Source organism: Dama dama, chromosome 13 (genome assembly GCF_033118175.1).
Source record: "Dama dama isolate Ldn47 chromosome 13, ASM3311817v1, whole genome shotgun sequence".
Classification (NCBI taxonomy): Eukaryota; Metazoa; Chordata; class Mammalia; order Artiodactyla; family Cervidae; genus Dama; species Dama dama.
In genome coordinates, this window is record NC_083693.1 from 31,652,106 (window position 1) to 31,675,684 (window position 23,579).

Genomic DNA, 23,579 nt, shown 5'->3' on the forward strand with positions numbered 1-23,579 from the left:
GCAGGGTTTTAATCTGCTGAATCTATTTTAAACTATACCTTGGATTTGAGAATTTGACAGCTGTTTGCCAATCTCAGACACATTGGTATTTAATAAGACATACTCTAATGTCTAGAAGTTAAAACATCTAGATACTGTTTCTTTAATCCAAATAATTTTGTTTAATTTTGTTGGGACAACAGTAGTATTATAAATATTCGCATGAGTTTTGAGGGATTTGGAGGAAAGACAAACTAATGAAAAAGCTGTCTTCTAATATCACATCTCTTTGACAAAAGCTTTTTATTATAAACTGAATTGATACAAGAAGAAAAATAATTCTAGGATGTCAGATAAGAGAGATTTGCTTTTAAAGTTTTACATGATGTCACATATGCCCCACATAATAAAACAAGTCTTGAGGCAAAGAACAGAAAGATAGGGCTTAGGTTAGGAAAGGTAGGGGATGGGACTGCATCAAGGAAGGACTGGGCATTGGGTGAAGTGAAAGTGAAAGTCGCTCAGTCCTGTCCGACTCTTTGCAACCCCACGGACAAGACGGTCCATGGAATTCTCCAGGCTATAATATTGAGAGTGGGTCGCCTTTTCCTTCTCAAGGGATCTTCCTGACCCAGGAATTGAACCGGGGTATCCTGCATTGCAGGTGGACTCTTTACCAGTTGAGCTATCAGGGAAGCCCCAGGGCGTGGGGGGCTACCTCCAAAATACTTCCAGGGCTGGCTTCCAGGTCTTGGGTGAAGATAAAAAGAAGTGAACTCTTTCTTCTCTGGTTCCTCAAGGATTAGGCATTCTGCAGCCTAAGTCAAATCTTTTTTCAAAGGTAGGGGGCTCTCTGAAAATTTGGGTAAATACTGCTTCAAATGTGAATCCATAATTGCCCTGGAAAACTCAGCTGAAAAAAAATGTCCGTTTTCATAGCCATTAGATAATATTTATAGTACTTCTTTTCATGTGTCAGAACACCTAGTATAAGAATGTATTAGAGAAAAAAAGAAAGAATATATGATACCATTCTATAGTAATTACCCTCGACTTTAATAGCTGTGTGTTTAAAAGCTTTTTAAATTTGTCTTTCCATTTTCATGTCTTTACTGTATTTTCAGTCTTTTTCTTTCTTTGTTGGCTCTTCTTTTATTTTCCTATTACCAACCCTCAGGTGTTTTAGTCAGGGGAAAAAAAGAGATAATCTTCCAGTAACCCCTTAGCTGCTGCCCTTTGTGTTTTCTCCTGTCTCCAGCCAGGCCTCTTGAAAGCTTAGTGTAGACTAATCGGTGTAGATTTCTATTTCCTTACCTTCAAATTACTTCTTAATTAATTGTAGTCCTCCTTTAATCCCTGCTACTCTAATCAGCTCCTAATGGCTAAATCGAATTAATTTTCTCTTCTTGGTTCTTTCCAGTTACTATTAAACACTGATGACCTTTCACTCTTTAATCTCTTGCCTTCTATGATAATCTCTTTTGGTTCTCCTCTTATCCCTTCTTTATCTTCTTTATATGCTGATGTTCTCTAGGATTCTGTTTTTTGATATTCTTTTTCCATAGCCTTCCTGAGGAGTCTCATTCTTTCTCACAGCATTATCCACCAGCAAAATTGATGTCTCCCATCGCATTCGTTGTCCACCCAGTTCTCCGTCCTAGATAGTTAAACTGTGAACTGACTCTTCATGTGGATATACGTACCATAACTAACTTACCTCAATGTGGATCTTCACCCACCTTCATTCTCTAGTTCCTGTGATACCATTACCTGACCAATTATTTGGCCAGAAACCTAGGCGTTATCATTTATCCCCTCTCTCTTCACAATGTCTATTCAGTGACTGATTCCTCTTGGAATTCTTTTAAAACTATTTTCACAGCCCGTGCCTTAGATTAAATCCTCAGCATGTCGCCTATGTTACTGCAGTAATCTGCCCTTAAACTCACTAATCTGTTCTCTACCGTATTATTAATAGAAAAGTGATCCTTCTAAATGGTAAATTTGCTCTTGAGACTCTCCTGCTTAAACCACCCCATTGCCTCAGAAGAAGCAGAGTTGTTTACATCAAATACAAGGTATTTGACTATTTGACTCTTGCCCACTTTCACAGCTTCATTTCTTGACATTTGCTTCTCCTCCCTTTATATTTATACCACATCTGTCTATTCTACTAGACTGAGAGCTCTTTGTGGGCAAGGTTCATGATACATTGTTCATCTTTGTATCCCAGGCTCCTAGTTAGCAACAGTGCCTCTGTTACAGTAATGAAGAAATACTGAGTTGAATCTAGCCTGTCTTAGTTTTAAAGGTACACAAGGACTTTATGCATACTCTGCCTAAAAGTGTTTACTTCCTAGTTTCTCACCATCTGGTAAAGATGGTGTTACTTAAAAAAAATATTCTAATAGAAACATATTAAAAACCTGTACAGAATCTCAGAATGACTGACACTTCTGAAGCTGTTCCAAATTTTGAAGAGATGTTTGCCAGTAGATTCACAGAAGATGACAAAGAATACCAAGAATACCTAAAACGCCCTCCTGAGTCTCCTCCAATTGTTGAGGAATGGAATAGCAGAGCTGGTGGCAGCCTCAGAAATAGAGGCAATCGGTATGTATTACTTCAGAAGAGTAAATGCAGATGGCTGATCTGGGAGAGGACAGCTCGAATCATCTAGCCCTTAAGGCCCGTGAGGGCAGGCATCAGTGTTTTTGTTCAGTGTGCTATACTGAGTGCCTAGTAACTGCTTAAGTGCCTGATAAATATTTGTTTTAATATTTTGTCAGCACCATATTTTTTCCCCCTTGCTGTGCAGTTGTGTGTATGTGTGTATTTTAATGGTTTTTTTAAAAAAAATATTCTTTCTCTGGACTAATTTTTCTTTGCAAATATGCTTTAAAAATCTAGGGTCTTCTATAAAACGTTTACATTAAATTCCATAAAGAACGTATCGTTTTGGTTTCCATTTAGAAAGAAGTTTAGACATTACTTCCATTTAATACCTCAAAATAGATAAGAGGAATATTACCATAATGCTTTTGAACAATTGAATGGGTTTAGTTTGCTTCAGAACCATCCTATTGTTTTGAGTTTGGTGCTATTGTTTACCTCTTCTCTGCAAAGTATATCCAGTGTAATACTGGATCTGAATTTTAGGAAAGTTTTGAATACCTGGTGCAGTAACACTCTGTAAAGAAAACTGGTTTTTACTCTTTTGTTTACTGAGTATTAGATTGAGAAATGGAATGCACCAGGATAGATTTCTTGTGTTTTTTTTTTTAAGGGAAGTATAAAAAATCTTTCTGTTTTGTTGTTGTAGGTTGCAAGATAACAGACAGTTTAGAGGTAGGGATAGCAGACGGGGGTGGCCAAGTGACAATCGATCGAATCAATGGCATGGACGATCCTGGGGTAACAATTACCCACAGCACAGACAAGAACCTTACTACCCTCATCAATATGGACACTATGGTTACAACCAACGGCCTCCTTATGGCTACTACTGATAGAAGTGTCAGCAACTTTTAGTAAAATTATTTACTTTGTTAACATGACAAAAGTTTACGTTGTATCTTTTGTTGGTCATAGTTTTACATCTGATTATAGAAAATGGATTATTAATTTTTTGGAACTTGGAACTTTTTAAAAATTAGATCTTACTGGAGAGGCATGATGATTGCTGGAAATAAATACTCCCCTAAAAAAGGTTGTGGGTTATATTGCTTGACTTCTACCTCAGATTCGTCTTTGTTTCATGACTTAATAGTGCTTTGAATGTTGTATATAATTTTCCTTTTTAGACCTTCAGAAGTTGTCTTTGTTTTACACAGAAATAAAAATTTTATATAGAAAATGCTTGCTTTTAATTTGTGATAGAAGGAAGTATACCTACACTCGTATGTGCGCATTCCTAAAATTTTACACAGGGAGTACAATCAGCTCCCAAATGCACCACTATGCCTACTTATGATGTATTGTACACAGTAATTGAAAGGTAAAACAATTGTAGTATATTTCATTTGGCTTTTGTCGTTATGTGAATGTGGAACTTTGTAATTACTCTATAGGTATGAGTCATCTTCACAATCATTTTGGTCTCTTTTTTAGAGGGATATCACAAATAAAGCTGTAAAATCAGGAAGGAATCAGTCTCAGTTTCACTGTCTTATTTAATCTAGTGGTGGGTGGGATTAAGGCACACAGTCATTTTACACAAACTAAGGCTTTTGCTAACATAAACATTACATGTTATGGAAAAGTTTAACTCTGTAATATTCCCTTTCTTCTCAGTTACATGTAAATAATGCTGTCTTTTGACTCTGTTTACTTTTATGGTATTTAATGTAGGTTGAGTTTACAATGTTATTTCACCTCCAGATGTGCATTTTTGCTGCCTCCTCTTCTGTAAATCCAGTGATGCTGAAACTTCCTTTCAGAATGAGCACCATATTTCCCATCATTTTAATGGCCATTATAATGGTTTTATTCAACTAAAATACTTGTAAGTTTTCTCCCTCAAATTTTGGTACTTAGTCCATTCATTAATATGGTGAGATGAGCTTTATTTCTCTGTCCTCGTATCTCTTGAAAAAAGTTCATTTGGTTTAAGAGTAATATTAAGAGCACAAGTTTCATGATAGGTCAAAGATATTAAAAGGCAACTTCCTGAATCTGCCTTCTGCTGCCTTCTCTCTTAGTACTCTGCTCTAGGCTCTAGAAGTTGACATTTCCAGATACTGCTTCTCCTACATGCTCTGGATCTAACTCTCCTCCACACCCGCTTCCTGCAAAGCCATCCTTTCAGGTAACTTTTATTAGAAAGGATTTGATAAACCAAGTACTAACACTCACCTGTAAATAAAATGTTAACAAGATAAGGGTTTTCCCCCTCCCCCTCTTAATTACATCAATAGGAAACAAGCCAGTGCTGGTATACTAAGATATGTCTTTATACCACAGAGTACTTAGCCTAGAGATTAAGAATGGCTTGCCTATATCCCAAGATCCTTTCTGAAAGCAGGTATGAAAGTGAAGTGTGAATGTGTTAGTCACTCAGTTGTGTCCAACTCTTTGTGACCCCATGGGTCACAATCCGGCCAGCCACCTCCATCCATGGAATTCTCCAGGCAAGAATCCTGGAGTGGGTGGCCATTTCCTTCTCCAGGGAATCTTCCTGACCCAGGTATCAAACCTAGGTCTCCCACATTGCAGGCAGATTCTTTACCATCTAAGCCACCAGGGAACCCCCAAAGCAGATGTGTTATTAAAAATACCTGTCAACTGATAAAGCACAGCCACTGACCTGTTAGCCCACACCTCTGCTGTGCCAGCTATTGACACTAGTTAGATCTCTGGATCTAAGGGACCGGGGAGGATGCCTCTCAGAAAACTCGGAAGAAAAGTGTTGTCCAACAGTACTTAAATATTTTCACACTGATACAATAGGGCATATATGGCCTGAATGTCAACTCTACTTGGAAATATGATGTGTCCTCCTTTTAACATGGGTTATTTCTGCATTCAGCATGGGTAATTTATGTGGTGGTGGTTTTTTTTTTTTTTTTTAATAGCAGTTACATCAGACTGCACCCTGTGTACTTAAAATCAGGAAGAAATAAAAGACATGGTTTCTGCTTCATGTGGGAGAGACTGAAAAGAACATCAAAGCAACTTAAGGATCATTGAAAAGTGGAGAAGAAAAAATTAAGTGTCAAATGAAATTCACCTCAAATAGGTAGTCTCTTATAATAGCTTATAGATTAAGCATAAGGAATCTTGGCTCCAAGTTTGTCTTACAAGGTATCTGACCTTGAGAAAAGTAAGCACTTAAACTTTGAGCTTATTTGTTCACCTGCAAAAATGGGGATAACAAGGTGATACCCTTGTCACTCTCCCAGGGTCATCATAAAAACAAGTGACCAGACATATAAGAGCTTGAGAACGGAAATGAAAGCCTGTGACCATTAAAACCTCAGTTGTATATAATTGGTGCATAAATATTTTGTTTAACAGTGAGAGTGAAGGATATGATAAACTGTAAAGCATAGTGTTGACATAAACGATGTGGTAGTGGTTTAGTCACTAAGTTGTGTCCAACTCTTGTAACCCCATGACTGCAGCCCACCAGGCTTCTCTGTTCATGGGATTCTCCAGGCAAGAATACTGGAGTATGTCGCCATTTCCTTCTCCAGGGGTTCCTTCCCACCCAGGAATTGAACCTTGGTCTCCTGGGTTCAATACTAAACTAGGAGGGAATCCTAAATATTGTAGGCAGATTGAGAACTAAAGATGTGTGATTGTTTTCTTAGGTGTATTATTACACAGATTAGCAAAAGAACAAAACATTGTATCCTTCAGAAAATAACAAATGCTTCAAATAGGAAGAGAGGAATTCCCTGGCAGTTCAGTGGTTAGGACTAGGTAAATGGCCTGGGTGCAGTCCCTGGTTGGGGAACTGAGATTCCACGGTGTGGCCAAAAAGAAGAAAGTTTATATCAAAGTTGAAACAAAATTATTGGCATTTGCTGTTTGGAAATTGACACTGGCTTTACAGTGTTGATTATGGAACATATCAAGTTAGTATCCTTTTGAGATCAGCTTACTAGAGATTTAAGACAGAAAAAAAAATTTTTTTTTTTCTTGAGTGCTAGAAGGATTTGCCTTGGAGGAGGAAATGGCAACCCATTCCAGTATTCTTGCCTAGGAAATCCCATGGACGGAGAAGCCTGGCAGGCTACAGTCCATGGGATCGCAAAGAGTCAGGGACGACTGAGCAATAAAGCATAGCACAGAGTATAATAATCTCGGGTTACTGCTCTAATAATAGTTTTTAGGTTCTTGAAACCATATAGGAAAAAGCCAGTAAGAATCCCAGCATAGTTTTGGTTTCCAAAGCTGCAGTCCTCATAACATGATGCTCAACAGACAAGGATGTAATGTTCCCTTTGTATTTTATTCTCCTAAAGGAAATATAAAACTTTATGACAGTTAAGGGTAATGAAATGTCAGTTTTAAGTTTAGAATCACAAAAAGGAAGGAAATGATCTTTTACCCTGAAGATTACTGATATCACTAATTTTGAACTCTATTGGAAGCACTACACTTTGTTTCTAAACAGTTTTTAACACCTTAAAAATTTCCCTAGACTTTGTATTCCATTTGATTCAGTCAACCCAAACACAGATTTCGCTGTGTATGGAAATCTATGCTCTGGACCCTTTGACTTCTTTTAATTAGCCACTACCGTTTGTAGTGAAAGGGAATTTTTGTTCTGGTTAGGAAATAAATACTCCCAGTTTGAGGTGGCTTGTTAGAGAACTTCAGTTATCTGGAAATGCTGTGTGTGAAAGCACTGACTCTGGTAATGTTAGATAAATTGACGTATTTTATATGTGTGTATATATATATATACACACACACACACACACACATATATATATATATATATATAAATTCACTGAAAAGTTTGTTTGGGCTTTCTCTTTCACTGTCCTGTGTTTTAACCAAAGAAGCTTATTTGATATCAGTTCAGTTGCTCAGTCGTGTCTGATTCTTTGTAACCCCATGGACTGCTGCACACCAGGCTTCCCTGTCTATCACCCACTCCTGGAGCTTGCTCAAACTCATGTCTGTCAGGTTGGTGAGCCATCCAACCATCTCATCCTCTATTGTCCCCTTCTCCTCCTGCCTTTAATCTTACCCAGCATCAGGGTCTTTTCTAAGGAGTCAGTTCTTTGCATCAGGTGGCCAAAGTATTGGGGCTTCAGCATCAGTCCTTCCAATAAATATGCAGGACTGATTTCCTTTAGGATTGACTGGTTTGATCCCCTTATAGTCCAAGGGACTAACAAGAGTCTTCCCCAGCACAATAGTTTAAAAGCATCAATTCTTCAGCACTCCGCTTTCTTTATGGTCCAACTATCACATCTATACATGACTACTGGAAAAACCAGAGCTTTAACAAGACGGACCTTTGTCTGCAAAGTAATGTCTCTGCTTTTTAATATGCTCTCTAGGTTTGTCATAGCTTTTCTCTCAGGAAGCAAGCATCTTTTATTTATTTTTTCATTTGTTTTTATTAGTTGGAGGTTAATTACTTTACAATATTGGAGTGGTTTTTGTCATACATTGACATGAATAAGCCATGGGTTTACATGTATTCCCCATCCCGATCCCCCCTCCCACCTCCCTCTCTACCTGCTCCCTCTGGGTCTTCCCAGTGCACCAGGCCTGAGCACTTGTCTCATGCACCCAACCTGGGCTGGTGATCTGTTTCACCATAGATAATATACATGTTTCGATGCTGTTCTCTCGAAACATCCCACCCTCGCCTTCTCCCACAGAGTCCAAAAGTCTGTTCTGTACATCTGTGTCTCTTTTTCTGTTTTGCATATAGGATTATCATTAGCATCTTTCTAAATTCCATATATATGTGTTAGTATACTGTAATGGTCTTTATCTTTCTAGCTTACTTCACTCTGTATAATGGGCTCCAGTTTCATCCATCTCATTAGAACTGATTCAAATGAATTCTTTTTAATGGCTGAGTAATATTCCATGGTGTATATGTACCACAGCTTCCTTATCCATTCATCTGCTGATGGGCATCTAGGTTGCTTCCATGTCCTGGCTATTATAAAGAGTGCTGCGATGAACATTGGGGTGCATGTGTCTCTTTCAGATCTGGTTTCCTCAGTGTGTATGCCCAGAAGTGGTATCGCTGGGTCATATGGCAGTTTTATTTCCAGTTTTTTAAGAAATCTCCACACTGTTCTCCATAGTGGCTGTACTAGTTTGCATTTCCACCAACAGTGTAAGAGGGTTCCCTTTTCTCCACACCCTCTCCAGCATTTATTGCTTGTAGACTTTTGGATAGCAGCCATCCTGACTGGCGTGTGATGGTACCTCATTGTGGTTTTGATTTGCATTTCTCTGATAATGAGTGATGTTGAGCATCTTTTCATGTGTTTGTTAGCCATCTGTATGTCTTCTTTGGAGAAATATCTGTTTAGTTCTTTGGCCCATTTTTTGATTGGGTCATTTATTTTTCTGGAATTGAGCTGCAGGAGTTGCTTATATATTTTTGAGATTAATCCTTTGTCTGTTGCTTCATTTGCTGCTATTTTCTCCCAATCTGAGGGCTGTCTTTTCACCTTGCTTTAGTTTCCTTTGTTGTGCAAAAGCTTTTAAGTTTCATTAGGTCCCATTTGTTTAGTTTTGCTTTTATTTCCAGCATTCTGGGAGGTGGGTCATAGAGGATCCTGCTGTGATTTGTGTCGGAGAGTGTTTTGCCTGTGTTCTCCTCTAGGAGTTTTATAATTTCTGGTCTTACATTTAGATCTTTAATCCATTTTGAGTTTATTTTTGTGTATGGTGTTAGAAAGTGTTCTAGTTTCATTCTTTTACAAGTGGTTGACCAGTTTTCCCAGCACCACTTGTTAAAGAGGTTGTCTTTTTTCCATTGTATATCCTTGCCTCCTTTGTCAAAGATAAGGTGTCCATAGGTTCGTGGATTTATCTCTGGGCTTTCTATTCTGTTCCATTGATCTACATTTCTGTCTTTGTGCCAGTACCATACTGTCGTGATGACTATGGCTTTGTAGTATAGTCTGAAGTCAGGCAGGTTGATTCCTCCAGTTCCATTCTTTTTTCTCAAGATTACTTTGGCTATTCGAGGTTTTTTGTATTTCCATACAAATTGTGAAATTATTTGTTCTAGTTCTGTGAAAAATACCATTGGTAGCTTGATAGGGATTGCATTGAATCTATAGATTGCTTTGGGTAGTATAGCCATTTTGACAATATTGATTCTTCCAATCCATGAACACAATATGTTTCTCCATCTGTTTGTGTCCTCTTTGATTTCTTTCATCAGTGTTTTATAGTTTTCTATGTAGGTCTTTTGTTTCTTTAAGTAGATATACTCCTAAGTATTTTATTCTTTTTGTTGCAAATGGTGAATGGTATTGTTTCCTTAATTTCTCTTTCTGTTTTCTCATTGTTAGTGTATAGGAATGCAAGGGATTTCTGTGTGTTAATTTTATATCCTGCAACTTTACAATATTTGCTGATTAACTGTAGTAATTTTCTGGTAGAGTCTTTAGGGTTTTCTCTGTAGAGGATCATGTCATCTGCAAACAGAGTTTCACTTGTTCTTTTCCTATCTGGATTCCTTTTACTTCTTTTTCTGCTCTGCTTGCTGTGGCCAAAACTTCCAAAACTATGTTGAATAGTAGTGGTGAGAGTGGGCACCCTTGTCTTGTTCCTGATTTTAGGGGAAATGCTTTCAATTTTTCACCATTGAGGGTAATGCTTCAGCAAGCAAGCATCTTTTAATTTCATGGCTGCACTCACCATCTGCAGTGATTTTGGAGCCCAAGAAAATATATGTCAAATACATATTATATTTGATAAATAATATATATGAATGGAAACTTTGAAATACATTAGGCTTTGGTTAATTTTGTGTGAAAAATCTAATTATACAGGTCACTCAGAGAATATTTCCTCTGTTTAGATTTATAAACTTAGATATGCTTTTAAAACTTTCCAGTTTTGAACTTAGAATGAATTAAAACCAACAGCAATAAATATTCTTGACATCTGTAGAAATTAATGATACTAATTTTTAGATTAGTACTAAAGAATTAAGACCTATTCAGTTTGACATGCTGTAATAGCTAAATATATTTTCCTGGGTTTTGCTACATCAAATTATTTGGGGGCCTGTTCTTGCCTGGAGAATTCCGGGGATGAGGGAGCCTGGTGGGCTGCTGTCTATGAGGTTGCACAGAGTCAGACACGACTGAAGTGACTTTGCAGCAGCAGCAGCAGCAGCAACTAGATTCAAGTGGTAGACTATACCGTACAGCTGTAAGGTAGTCTTCTAGTCTGACTGACCTTTACTGGGACCAGTTCTTGGGGAAAATAGGGATGGTAGCAGAGATCCCATGAGCTGTGGAGATGGCAGGGGAGGGCCATGCTGGCTGCATGGGTCTCAGTCAGTTGGACTGCTGTTGAGAATATACCAGGGTTGAAGAGGAAGTGACCTCAGCAGCTGGTAACACTGCTGAGGCCTGCATGTGCCAGAGACACATGCTTATCTGAGTAGTTCATTATCAGTGCTGTCAGACTGGAAAATGGGATGAGCTGTGGATAACACCCCTCAGATTTTAAATTTATGGGATGGCATGGAAGGAGGTTAATGAGGACAAGTTCTTCCTCATCAAAATTGCTAATAAGTCATTTGACCACCCCCTTGAAGGGTTAAGTGAAAGCATTTGTGCCAAGTAAACATCAATGGGTGGGGCACAGACTCAGTGCCAGTCAGCATCAGGTTTGTGCCTCCAGAAGTAAGAGTGGGTACCTCTGGGCCAACGTGAGTACAAAAAGTGCCGCTCACAGATCTCCGGTGTCTCTGTGCACTCATGGGCTAATTCAGCTGTTTTCACTCCTGGCCCCAGGGGGCATGGAGAGCCCCAAGTATTAATTACAGTTAGGTTTTCTCCAGGTCTCAGTGACTTCTCCTGAGATGCCTGCAGGGGACGATGTGATGATGATCTCACGGTTTATTTATACTGCCAGTGCTTTTAACTCACTAAAGGATCTCCAGCCTCTTTGTCTGAAAGAGGTAAACAAAACTGCTCTAACTGCTAAAGTTCAGAGCTTTTTTTGTGTTTGTGTGTTTCTCATTTTAAAGTTTCCTTCACTAATATGTTTTATGTGTATACAAAATAATACTGTAAAAAGTAAAAGTAGACAAATGAATAATCTGCAACTAACCAGTGATTCTGCCCTGTTGTGAATGCTTCTCTTTCACCAGGCCCACAAATTTATATAAATTTGGTGTATGTGTTTTTCCTTTATTAAACTGAGATTATATATATATATTAACCCACACATGTATTATTCTTTGTTCCTACAACAGATTATAACATCCATCACTCCAGGTAAGTAGCCATAGATTAAAAATTAATGACTTAATTTTAATAATATGACATGGTATGGTATGGATATATCATTGATTATATGATCATTCTCCTATAGGTAGACACTTCGGTTTCCTTTTTTGCCTCTAACAATGCCATGTTGCCTTTGTCCGTATATCCTCTTGATGCTTTTGTGTGTTCTGTTGGGGTGGTCTCAAAAGTAGAACTGTTGGGTTAAAAAACCTGTATTATTTCATTTTAATAAATGCCACATTTTCTAAAGAACTGCAGAAGTTTACATTCCCATCAATAGCATGTGAGTTTGCAGGTATGTTTTCTGTCTTCCTCCCTGTGACTTCAACTTTTTATCTAGATGGCCACAGGCTTTCATACCTTCAGAGAACTTTACTGGGTTGTGTTTCATTGCTGATCACTTGTCAGTATTTCACCTAGGACACCTTCATTCTGTAAAATTATATTATTTCTCCAATATTTTGATTACATCTTCAAATCTTTGTTCCATTTCTTTGGTTCTCTTCTCCTGCTATGTGTTGGTTTTCCTGTGTCTGACTTCTGGATCTGTCATTTTCCTTTCTTTGCTCACTTTTATCTTGCCCTCTTAACTCCATGTTGTATTTTCAGCCTCTTCTCTGTTGTGTTGTTTTCAATAGGACCTTTCTTTCTGTGATGCTTTTTAATTTGATTAGCCACATTTCAGGTGCTCAGGACCTACATGTGACCAGCAGCAACTGTCCTGGCATCACAGTTGTAGAAATGGACTAAAGGCTTGGGGTTCTGTGGACTTGACTTGCTCCCTTATTCTCCATGGTGCTCCAATCTCTCAGGTAGAGAGATTAGAGATCTTAGAGATCTCCAATCTCTAAGGCTCTGAAGAGATTTCCCAGAGGGACAGAAGGTACTCACTAGAGAATCCCACTACACAGTCTATTTGGCAGGTATGTTCTTCACTCCAGTTAATAAACTGGCATCCTTTTAATTCCTTGTCAGTTGTCTAGCCCAATTCTGTTTTCAAAGACAGTGACTAGATGGGATATCTGAAAGCTGCAAAGTTAAGGGAGGCACTTGGGACCTTGCTGGCTCCACCAAAGTGCTGACCCACACTCTCGAGTACTCAGCTGGCCCTGGTTAATGCCACACTCTGGTCTGTGCTAAACCCAGAATGTGAGGAGACTAAGTCTAAGGAATGTCTCTGAGAAGACCAGACAAGAAGGACCAGATATTCTGATATTGGTAGTCAGGCACAACAGAAAGGGATTCCTAAAAGTACTCATTTCAGAAGGAATTGAGAGTCCATTCCCTTCTTTAAACTGTGTGTGGGTTTCTGCTGTTGCGTTATGGCGCCACCTCCTGGAATGTAAACTGAAAATCTAGCCTTATAAGCTTTGTCTCTAGTCACAGGCATTAAGAAAGTCTGAAGTGAGGGCCCATGATGGGTTCTAATATTTTTATTCTACCTTATGGTTAAGGGACTACCTAACTGAATGTCCAGAATCTGTAAGAGGGGGATACTGGCACCTGAAGCCCAGAAAAGTACTGCCTCCTAAAGCGAGTCAGTTCAGTTGCTCAGTCGTGTCCAACTCTTTGCGACCCCATGAACCGCAGCACGCCAGGCCTCCCTGTCCATCACTAACTCCTGGAGTTTACCCAAACTCATGTCCATTGAGTTGGTGATGCCATCCAGCCATCTCATCCTCTGTCGTCCCCTTCTCCTCCTGCCTTCAATCTTTCCCAACATCAGGGTTTTTTCAAATGAGTCAGCTCTTCGCATCAGGTTGCCAAAATACTGGAGTTTCAGCTTTAACATCAGTCCTTCCAATGAACACCCAGGACCGATTTCCCTTAGGATGGACTGGTTGGATCTCCTTGCAGTCCAAGGGACTCTCAAGAGTCTTCTCCAACACCACAGTTCAAAAGCATCAATTCTTCTGTGCTCAGCCCTCTTTATAGTCAACTCTCACATCCATACATGACCACTGGAAAAACCATAGCCTTGACGAGATGGACCTTTGTTGACAAAGTAATGTCTCTGCTTTTTAATATGCTGTCTAGGTTGGTCATAACTTTCCTTCCAAGGAGTAAGCATCTTTTAATTTCATGGCTGTAGTCACCATCTGCAGTGATTTTGGAGCCCCCCAAAAAAGTTAGCCACTGTTTCCCCATCTATGCCATGAAGTGATGGGACCGGATGCCATGATCTTTGTTTTCTGAATGTTGAACTTTAAGCCAACTTTTTCACTCTCCTCTTTCACTTTCCTCAAGGCTCTTTAGTGAGTCTTTAGCTGTTTGGAATTTTAAGCACTCTAAAGGTGCCACCCACATGCTCTGGTTCTCTCCATCCCCCAGCTGGCAAACTAGTGAGGAGGAACTCATGGCAATCGGGAGTTCAAGCTCCCTGTTTCTGCCCCTATTTTGGTCAGTGTAGTGTAGACAAAGGACCTAGCAGTGTCTGGTAAGCAGCAGGCACCCAAGTTATTAATTTACTATTCTTAATTAAATCATTCTTGTGAGAGTAATTATCATGTATTAAAGTGGGGATGATAGATTACAGATGCATTGCTAGACCACCATGATATTATTCACCAGAGTTGGATAAGTATCTTTCAGAGCTTGTTCATGGGCTGCCTGAAAGGCTGGACCCTCAGGACAAGAGACAGGAGAAGAAACACAGCAGTCACTTAAATTTAATGGGGGGAAGGCAGAGCTATAATCATGTTATCTGATAGATGTTATAGGGGTTGCAGGTTTTGTATCCTTGTCTTAGGTCACTGGGCCTGTCTTAATGTTCTTGGAGGAAAAACAAGGCCCAGCTGAAGAAAGCTGCATTAACTACACTTTCACATCAGGTTGAGGTGCCCAGGCCTTAGCTGTGATTGTTATTAATGGGGAACAGCCCTGTGCAGGTCAGGAGAGCACAGACTGCTAAAGGCAACTTTGTTTGGTGAGGAAGAAAGGGAAATCATGTCTCCAAACACAGCTCCTGAACCAGTTCCTACCTCTGGCAACTGCTTTTGATGACTGGATGTTCTTTTTTCAAAAGATACTGTGTGTTTCTCAAAAAAAAAGTGACCAGGCAAAAACGTTCCTATGTTAAAATATGGCTATTTAAATAGATGATCATGGTGGATGTTACTCCTATCCAGACTCCTATTTCTGTAACTTTTCCTAATTTGTATGCAAGTACCTCCCCCTCTCTGCTATCTCCTCTGTTTCTATTTAGGCTGAGCCCATCTCCAGCTCTAGCATGGACCTTGATTAGTGTAAAACAGTGAGAGTAACTCTCCTCAGTAGTCACTGGTTTAGGCACCTTGTGTTACAACCTGGCATTCCCTGACAATAGGGGCTGGTTTAGAAACTTCGTGTTACCTGATCTGGGCTGAGATACAAGGAGAAGCTGATGGAGAGCTTTTGGAAAAGAAATACCAAAGCTCTTGTGAGAGGCCCCTTTTCCTACTGGAGGGGGTGATAGGTGGATGAGAAGCCCGAAATTGCTGCCTTTTTGCCTCCAAGAAGGAAGTGGGCCTGAGGGTAAAGCTGGTACTGCTGAAGTGAGTCAGGAAGAAAGTAGGTGAGTCCTTTATCACTGAGCTGCTGCTAAGTCAAACCAACCCCTAAGTAAACCCTGCCTCTGAGACTTTTCAGGTATGTGAGCTAATAAATCCCTCCATTGCTTAAGCCAGATGAGTTAGGTTTCTGTTACTTATCAGGGAAAGCATCCTAACAAACAGGGATTCATGTAAAGACCACAGGTAAAAAAATGCCTGTAGTGCACACACCAGAATAGTGTTGAAAAACAGAAAGGATTCTGAAGCCAAGACCACTTAAAGCAGAGCACATTTGGGAGCAGACGGCATAAGAGAAGGCAGCTGAGTGCAACCCGTGTTCTGCCCTTTACTCTGATTTTGGATGAGCCACCTCACTGATTGTCTTTGGTTCCTCTCAACAAAGTAAGTTGTACTGGATGAGTGGCTCCCAGTTCTCTTACCATCCATCATTTTTATTATTGGTCCTTTTAGTGGATTTTATATTTTTAAAGACTTTTGTCTATCAGATTTTTCTCATGTACTTAGACAAAGCAGAAAACTGCAAATCAACTCTTCCATCAGCAAAGGCAGTAATTAGATTACCTTAAATAATTACTATAATTTGTATTGGACATTTAAAAACAAGATATTTACTATTAGTTTTTGAAGCCTCAATATAGATATGACTTCTGACAGGACAGGCTTTCACAAGTATTGAAAATAGTTTCCAGATCTTCTTCTTTTGAAGATTTTAGGAGATTACCATCCAAGGAGGAAAATTAACATGAAATTACAATCTTTTTTTCTTTTTTGGCTTGGTAGTGTTCCGCTCATGTGATCGGAGTTTCCTGACCAGGGATTGAGCGTGGGCCATGGCGGTGGAAGTGCTAAGTCCTAACCACTGGACTGCCAGGGAACTCTCTAAACTGCCAGTCTTGACTGTTCTTTCTTTTTAACAAAATGCTCAACAGAAGTTTAAAAAGACAAAAAAATGTTGCGTTTACATAAAAGTGAAAGTCGCTCAATCGTGTTTGGCTCTTTGTGACCCCATGGACTACACAATCCATGGAATTCTCTAGGCCAGAATACTGGAGTGGGTAGCTGTTCCCTTCTCCAGGTATCTTCCCAACCATTGTAGGTATTCTTTACCAGCTGAGATACCAGGAAAGCCATTTACATATAAGCATTTTAAAATATAAGGTGACACTATGAAGTAGTGACAGGTTTCCTCTGTCACTTTTAAACTGGATTAGAAGGCAGTCCCCAGAATTCCAGTAATTGCTGTGGAAATATTACCATTTTAATTTACAACCAGGATAAACTGCATTCAGCTAGAAGCCAAAGGATCTAAGTTCTAGTTGCCATCTTGCACCAAGTGATCCTCAATACTCTCAACTTCTGAAATCAGAGGGCTCATCACAAAATGAAAGGGGCTGAATCAGGTCATCCTAAATATCCTTTCCAGCTCTGTACTCTGTAATTCTGTGAAAACAGAGTAACATGTCCCGAGCTGTTTGGGATCAGCGATTTGAGAACCTAAGTTCCATGTCCAGTACTTTTAATCTTCATACTTCTTTTTTGAGTCCTGTTCTTATTAAATATATTTACACATTCTGTATATTTTAACAGTCTCTCCATCATTAGCAATAAAAAAAGTTTCTCAAGGACGTACTTTTCGTTTCTTGCTTTTATTTCTTTTCAACTTGCTTTTTCAATTTCTCCAAAATCTCTTCCGGAGGTGTGGAGGCCAAAAGCTTCACCACTTTTTCACGAGATTTACCACCCTGGACCAAAAAGAAAAATCGGTGTCAGGACAACACACTAAACTTTCTACTGCTATTAGTGATAGCAGACTTCAGTTGCTGAGGATACCCCACCGTGTCCTTGTGGGGCTGTCACAGGTGGGCTAGTATTCCTGGTAGCTCAGTACTGCTTTCTCCTAGCCATTTCTGGTCTATCCAGACAGTTTCCGGTTCAGTACTGTTTTTCTTTTTTTTTTTAACAATTCCCCAGAGGTTTTACCTTCATACATCAATTTCTGCAGTAACAAAAATTAGGCATTTTCAAATTGAGTATAGAATCTGGATGTACAATATTCTGTTTTCAAGTAATACTTTTGTTTAAATTATTTTTTAAATTACCAAAACAAATATTGCAATTTAATATAAACTGATTAAAAATAATTCTAAATATAGAACTGCTATTCTCTATACTGTTACACATTGCTGAAAAATACCAAACAAAAAGTGACCACATACCCAACTGCTATGATCCCACAACCAATTAAGACAACTGTAAGAAGGATTTGTTTAGAAACCTCCTTTAAAGAAAGTAAATTCTGAGCAGGTATTCATCTAGAGGGGCAGAAGCGGCACAGGCAGAAGCGCGGGGAGGGTGTTTAGGCCGATGTCAGAGCACACGGCCAGCAGAGCAGAAACTCAGAGACGACCTGCTATGCAGGAGATGCGGAGGGGCATGGGCCTGATCCTACGGATGCTTAGGGGCAGCCTCCTAATCAATGACCCAGTGCCCACTGGATCCTGGATGGGAGCTACGGAATATAGCACTGCAAAACAAGCAGAGTTGTAAGAAACATAAGCTTAGGTGGGTCTTACTCCTGCAGATTCTATTTGAGTAACTCTGGGGTAATGCCCAGGAACCTGCGATTTAAAAATCATTCCCAGGTGATTTTGATCCAGTGCAGACTCTTCTAGTGCAGAAGTATTAATGACTTCGTATGAGCCATCTCTTTAATGAGCGTCTCCCAGTGAGCGAGGACATGCTGGACCAGATGTGCTTGATTGACTCACTAATGGATATTACAAACAACAGGAACCATTTTAGATGTTTCTACTAAGCTGATGAGTTGAGGGAAGAGACAAGCATTTAACCTGACAGAGCAGGTGCAGGCATGAACTCAGAAGGACTAAGGCATTTGGGAGGAAGGGGACTAGGAAGAATTATAGATTTTTGGTGATTAAATGTATACGAGAGTTAAAAACAACTGGCTTTTCAATTATTTTGAAAAGAAAAAAACTGGTGTTTTAAAAGTAATGACTGATGTAGTACTCAAAGATGTTGAGAGAGAAAGAGAGGCCTACCTTATCCAAAACCACATCACTCTTCCTGAGTTCTAAGACTTTGGAAAGATAGCGACACAGCTCTGCATTAGCCTCTCCCTCTGTCGGAGGCGCTGCGATGGCTACACTCACAGCCTCGGTTGTCACGTCTGGAATGAGAACAGATTCTCACAGAGTTCCTTTTCTTCATGAAGTGGGGATATTTAGTAAAAGCTTCTGCATTTGTCTGGCATATAGTAGGTATTCAGTGAATAACTGCTGAATGAACAATGACAAAGCTCATCACAGTTAAGGGAACATAAACATGCCACTTCCATTATAGAAACCCAGAAAAGAAAATGGGTTTTCACCTGCTGACCAAGGTGGGCCCACAGAGCTCTGGGCAATAGTCTGGAATTAGAAGCTGGAAACTGTGCCCGGTCTGATAGGAAGAGCCCCTGGCAGGGAGACAGGGGAGCTGGGCTTTAGCCCTGCAGTCACTGAGAAGGTGTGAAGGAGGTAGCTCACAGACTGTACAGGGCTGTTCAGAGTTTCCTCATCAGGGAAGTGGCAGCACTCTGTCAGGTTCACCTCAGTGAAATGCCTCTCTGATGTTTTTAACATGTATTTATTTAGTTAACAGCTACATAGCACTTACACCAAGTTTAAGGGCACACAAACACATTTTAAGGGCTTTACAAATAATAACTTGCTTATTCCTATAGTTTATCATCTCCATTTTACAAATGAGGAAACTGGAACCAAGAAGTAATGTGTTCAGGGTCACATGGCTATAAAGTGATGTTGTGATTCAAAAATAAATTTGAATTCATGCTTTGAAATCCAGGGACAATGAACACTGCATTCTCAAGTGGTTCAGACTTCCTCATCAATACAGCCTTCATAAAGAGCAACCTGCCTGCAGTCCTCCACTGTCATTTCTGAGAGGAGTACATATTCAAAGCAGTTTGCAAATGAGCTTGAGCTGGTCCTGCATCTGGGGTTACCTGGGCATTTCCACACCCATACATCTCGCCTGTGTAAACATGGTCACAGGATCCACAGGAATAAGATGGTAGAACAACCCTTCTCCTATCCTGTCAGATTCTATAATTCAGTTTTTCACATTTTAGTATCTTTGAAATCCAGGTGTATCTTAGATAGGAAAGAAAACATTTAGTTGATGTGGATTTTGTCTATCTTACTGGTACAAAAAGTACTTGTGTACCTTACAGTTGATGGCCAATTATATCTGATGAAACATGGCATTCCAACACTAAGGAGACAGCGTCCACAGTGACTACTTAGAAAATGCCGGCCAAGGAGGGTACAGCCAACACACAGCTACATAAACATGGCCATAAGCACAAACCAGGCCCAGCACCCCAATTCTGAGGTCTTGTTTTCAAAATATTTTAAAAACTGGAATACAGAGCTTTAGTGGGTGACAAAGACCATCAATAATACTCAGATTAGTGCTTCTCAAACTTTTTCCCCCACTCAGAATCCCCCACCTCCACCAATTTCCCCTGAAATTCCAACATTTAAAGCAAATGTCAACAGTTCTTCAGGAGTCCTTTCTGTTGACCTCCCCCATGCCCACCAGAGATCCTGTAGGCAACTTTTGGGGTCCAAGGAATAGCTTAAAAGCTTCTAACAGGCCAACTATTTCATCTGACAGATGAAAGAACTGGGCCCAGAAATATTTCGTATAGCTTTGACTGAAAACAAGCTCACAAAGGTGTTGATCATCAGGTTCTATCCCTCCTTGGACCAATGATCATTAAAAAATCAACCGAAACACCTTTCTTTCTCTGGATAATGTTTGCACTTTCGGAAAGAGGACAAACTAAGAATCATCTAGGTTACATACGTTTCTGTATAAGTTCTTTCTAAAATACCTTTTTAAAAATTGAGGTATGACTGACATAGAACAGGTGTACAAAATAATGATTCAATATTTGTATTTTGAACTGATCACCACAATATAGGTTAATAAAATATTAAAAAGGACAGTATTCAGTGGTTTTTCATCTAACTTGGTATGCTTTAAATATGGTATACGTATTCACTTTTAAGCACTAGGTTACACCTTTACATTAGAATTCAGAATTTAAAAATGGAGGAGCCTCTAACTGCAGATGTGAAAAACATATTTGACCATACAGGATAAATTTTCAGCAAACTAAGGCAAAAGAAGGGTGGAGCAGGGGACAACTGATTCGTACAAGATCCCTAGCCCAGGGTCCAAGTATACCTGTCACAGCATTTTGTTTGGAACCAGGTTTGGCACGGATGGCTATGCTGACACCGCCTTTAGGATCAACTGTCACAGGACCTAAGGGAGGAAGTGGTCTCTCTGGTTCCTTGCTCTGGCTTTTACCCTAAAACGACAAGAACAACCACACTACAGCTTCACAGCTTACAAAATACTTTCCCACGCATTTGATCCTTCCAGGATTCCTTTTCACCCTTAACCAAGGCAAATTAGGCTGATTAGTCATGTCCAGGGATTTTTGGTCATCTAGAATGGTCTTCCAACATCTTTCATGGCTCAAATAAATTCTTCCACAAAGCCTCCCCATCAACCCCACCGAGGTTTTTTCCTGACGTGGTAAACCTTAGAGCCGGTTCTTTTGCATTTCCCATTCCTCAGGGGCAGCGACTGTTCATTATTAATCTTTGTATTTCAATCAGCACAAGTTAAAAGTTTCTGAACAACCACGGCTGGAAGTGTATATGTGGGAGGGGAGGGGGCGCCGGAGAAAAAAGGAACAACAGTGGTATTTAAAGGACTTATTGTTATTTAGCCGTTAAGTCGAGTCCGACTCTTTGCGACCCCATGGACTGTAGCCCGCCAGGCTCCTCTGTTCATAGGATTTCCCAGGCAAGAATACTGGAGTGTGTTGCCACTTCCTTCTCCAGGGGATCTTCCCGACCCAGGGATCGGATCTATGTCTCCTGCACAGGTAGGCGGACTCGTTGCCGCTGAGCCACCCGAGAAGCTGATTTAAAGAACTACTATACTAGGAACTACTATAAACTGAATTAGGAACTTTCCACTCGACAAACATAAACTGCGCACCAGGACGGTGTGGAGGCAAAGGATGCGTAAAGATGAACAAGGACACATGGCCCTTGGCCTCAAGGAGCCCGGACTGCGGACTGGTACGCTGTGCTAGGAGGCCGACCTCACACCCACGGGGCATCAACGCGCAGCGGAGGAGGAAGCAGTTCGGCCTCGGGACGCCGAGGAAGCTCCCAGCAGGAAGCAAATTTAGAACCGAGTCTTAGGAACCAACCGGACTCGGCCTTGCAGAGACGGTGGAAGGGAAATGGGAAGTGGTGCGTTCCCGACGGAGGGGTGCGAAGACAGCCGAGGAAGGGAAGGGCACTGAACGCTGGCGAGAGCCTCCCAGGTAAGCATAGGCCACACCGCGCTGCCGGAACACGAAGCGCGAGCCTGGGAGTGAGGGAGCGAGGCCGGAGGGGCGGCAGCCACCGCTCGGGGAGAGGCACGCGCGACGCCGGCCCGGGTGCTCGACCTCCGCGGTTGGCGGGCGGCGCAGCCGAGTGAGGCGGGGAGGAGGCCTGGGACTCGGAGACAACAAGCGGTTAGCGGAGCTTCTACCCACCCGCGGGTCCCGCTTCTCTCCCGCGCTCCTCAACCAGCATTCCTGCGGCCCACCCTCCCGCGGCCACGGGAATTGCCACTGGCCTTGTTCGTCGCACCAGCTTTCTTAGGCATGTCGGCGCCCAAAGGGAGCCGGGTGACAGCCCGAGAACCAGACGCAGCTTCGAGCAGCCTCAGGCCGTAGCCTAGGCGCGACATCCCGGCCAAGGAGGCGGCACGGAGAGCGGCCTGGCGCCGGAAGAGCCCTCTGCGCCTGCGCACGCAGCAGGAGGGCGCGGCCCCGTGGGCCTCAGTTCGCGAAGGAGGGCGACGCCTTCCGGCTGGCGGGATCAAGACTCGTTCTTCCTGGAAAGAGCTGAAGAAATAAGGCATGGATGCTCAGTCGTTAAGCCGGGTACCACTCTTCCAAGACCCCATGGACTGTAGCCCGCCAGGCTCCTTTGTCCACGCAGTTTTCCTGGCAAGAATGGAGTGGGTCACCATTTCCTCTTCCCGGGGGATCTTCCCCACCGAGGAATCGAACCCATGGCTCTTGCGTCTGCTGTATTGGCAGGCAGATTATTTACCAGTGTACCTCCTGGGATGAAAGTGAAAGAGGAAAGTGAAAAAGTTGGCTTAAAGCTCAACATTCAGAAAACTACGATCCTGGCATCTGGTCCCATCACCTCATGGGAAATAGATGGGGAGACAGTGGAAACAGTGTCAGACTTTATTTTTTGGGGCTCCAAAATCACTGCAGGTGGTGACTGCAGCCATGAAATTAAAAGACGCTTACTCCTTGGAAGGAAAGTTATGACCAACCTAGATAGCATATTAAAAAGCAGAGACATTACTTTGCCAACAAAGGTCTGTCTGGTCAAGGCTATGGTTTTTCCAGTGGTCATGTATGGATGTGAGAGTTGGACTGTGAAGAAAGGTGAGCGCCGAACAATTAATGCTTTTGAACTGTGGTGTTGGAGAAGACTCTTGAGAGTCCTTTGGACTGCAAGGAGATCCAACCAGTCCATCATAAAGGAGATCAGTCCTGGGTGTTCATTGGAAGGACTGATGCTGAAGCTGAAACTCCAGTACTTTGGCCACCTCATGCGAAGAGTTGACTCATTGGAAAAGACCCTGATGCTGGGAGGGATTGGGGGCAGGAGGAGAAGGGGACGACAGAGGATGAGATGGCTGGATGGCATCACCGACTCAATGGGCATGAGTCTGAGTACACGCTGGGAGTTTGTGATGGACAGGGAGGCCTGGCGTGCTGCGATTCATGGGGTCCCGAAGAGTCGGACACGACTGAGCGACTGAACTTAACTGAGCTGTACCTCCTGGGAAGCCACGAAGAGATACTGAGAATGGTTAAAATAATTAAAAAGAAAAAAGTGGGGGTGGGCTATGATCCAAATGGCAGAAAACCCATTATAAATGTTTATACTGGTTCCTATTT

At 41.2% G+C, this 23,579-nt stretch overlaps 1 protein-coding gene and 1 long non-coding RNA gene across 3 annotated transcripts in view; one reads left to right on the forward strand and one right to left on the reverse strand.

Annotated features, from left to right (window-relative positions):
- LOC133067837 (uncharacterized) overlaps positions 1-23,579 on the forward strand; it is a 38,790-nt gene that overhangs the window by 1,116 nt on the left and 14,095 nt on the right. The window contains exons 3-4 of one of the 2 annotated variants that reach the window (XR_009695415.1): positions 11,909-11,930; positions 16,274-16,396. This is a non-coding gene — a long non-coding RNA (uncharacterized LOC133067837). Of the gene's footprint in view, positions 1-11,908; positions 11,931-16,273; positions 16,397-23,579 lie in introns of those variants that run through there. The other variant, XR_009695416.1, reaches the window with a different exon arrangement.
- C13H15orf40 (chromosome 13 C15orf40 homolog) lies at positions 16,624-22,553 on the reverse strand. The gene is made up of 4 exons (XM_061158823.1): positions 22,229-22,553; positions 20,768-20,894; positions 18,553-18,680; positions 16,624-17,235 (listed from the first exon to the last, which is right to left on the reverse strand). The coding sequence occupies exons 1-4, from the start codon at positions 22,514-22,516 to the stop codon at positions 17,140-17,142; spliced, it is 639 nt and encodes a 212-aa protein (XP_061014806.1). The 5' UTR covers positions 22,517-22,553; the 3' UTR covers positions 16,624-17,139.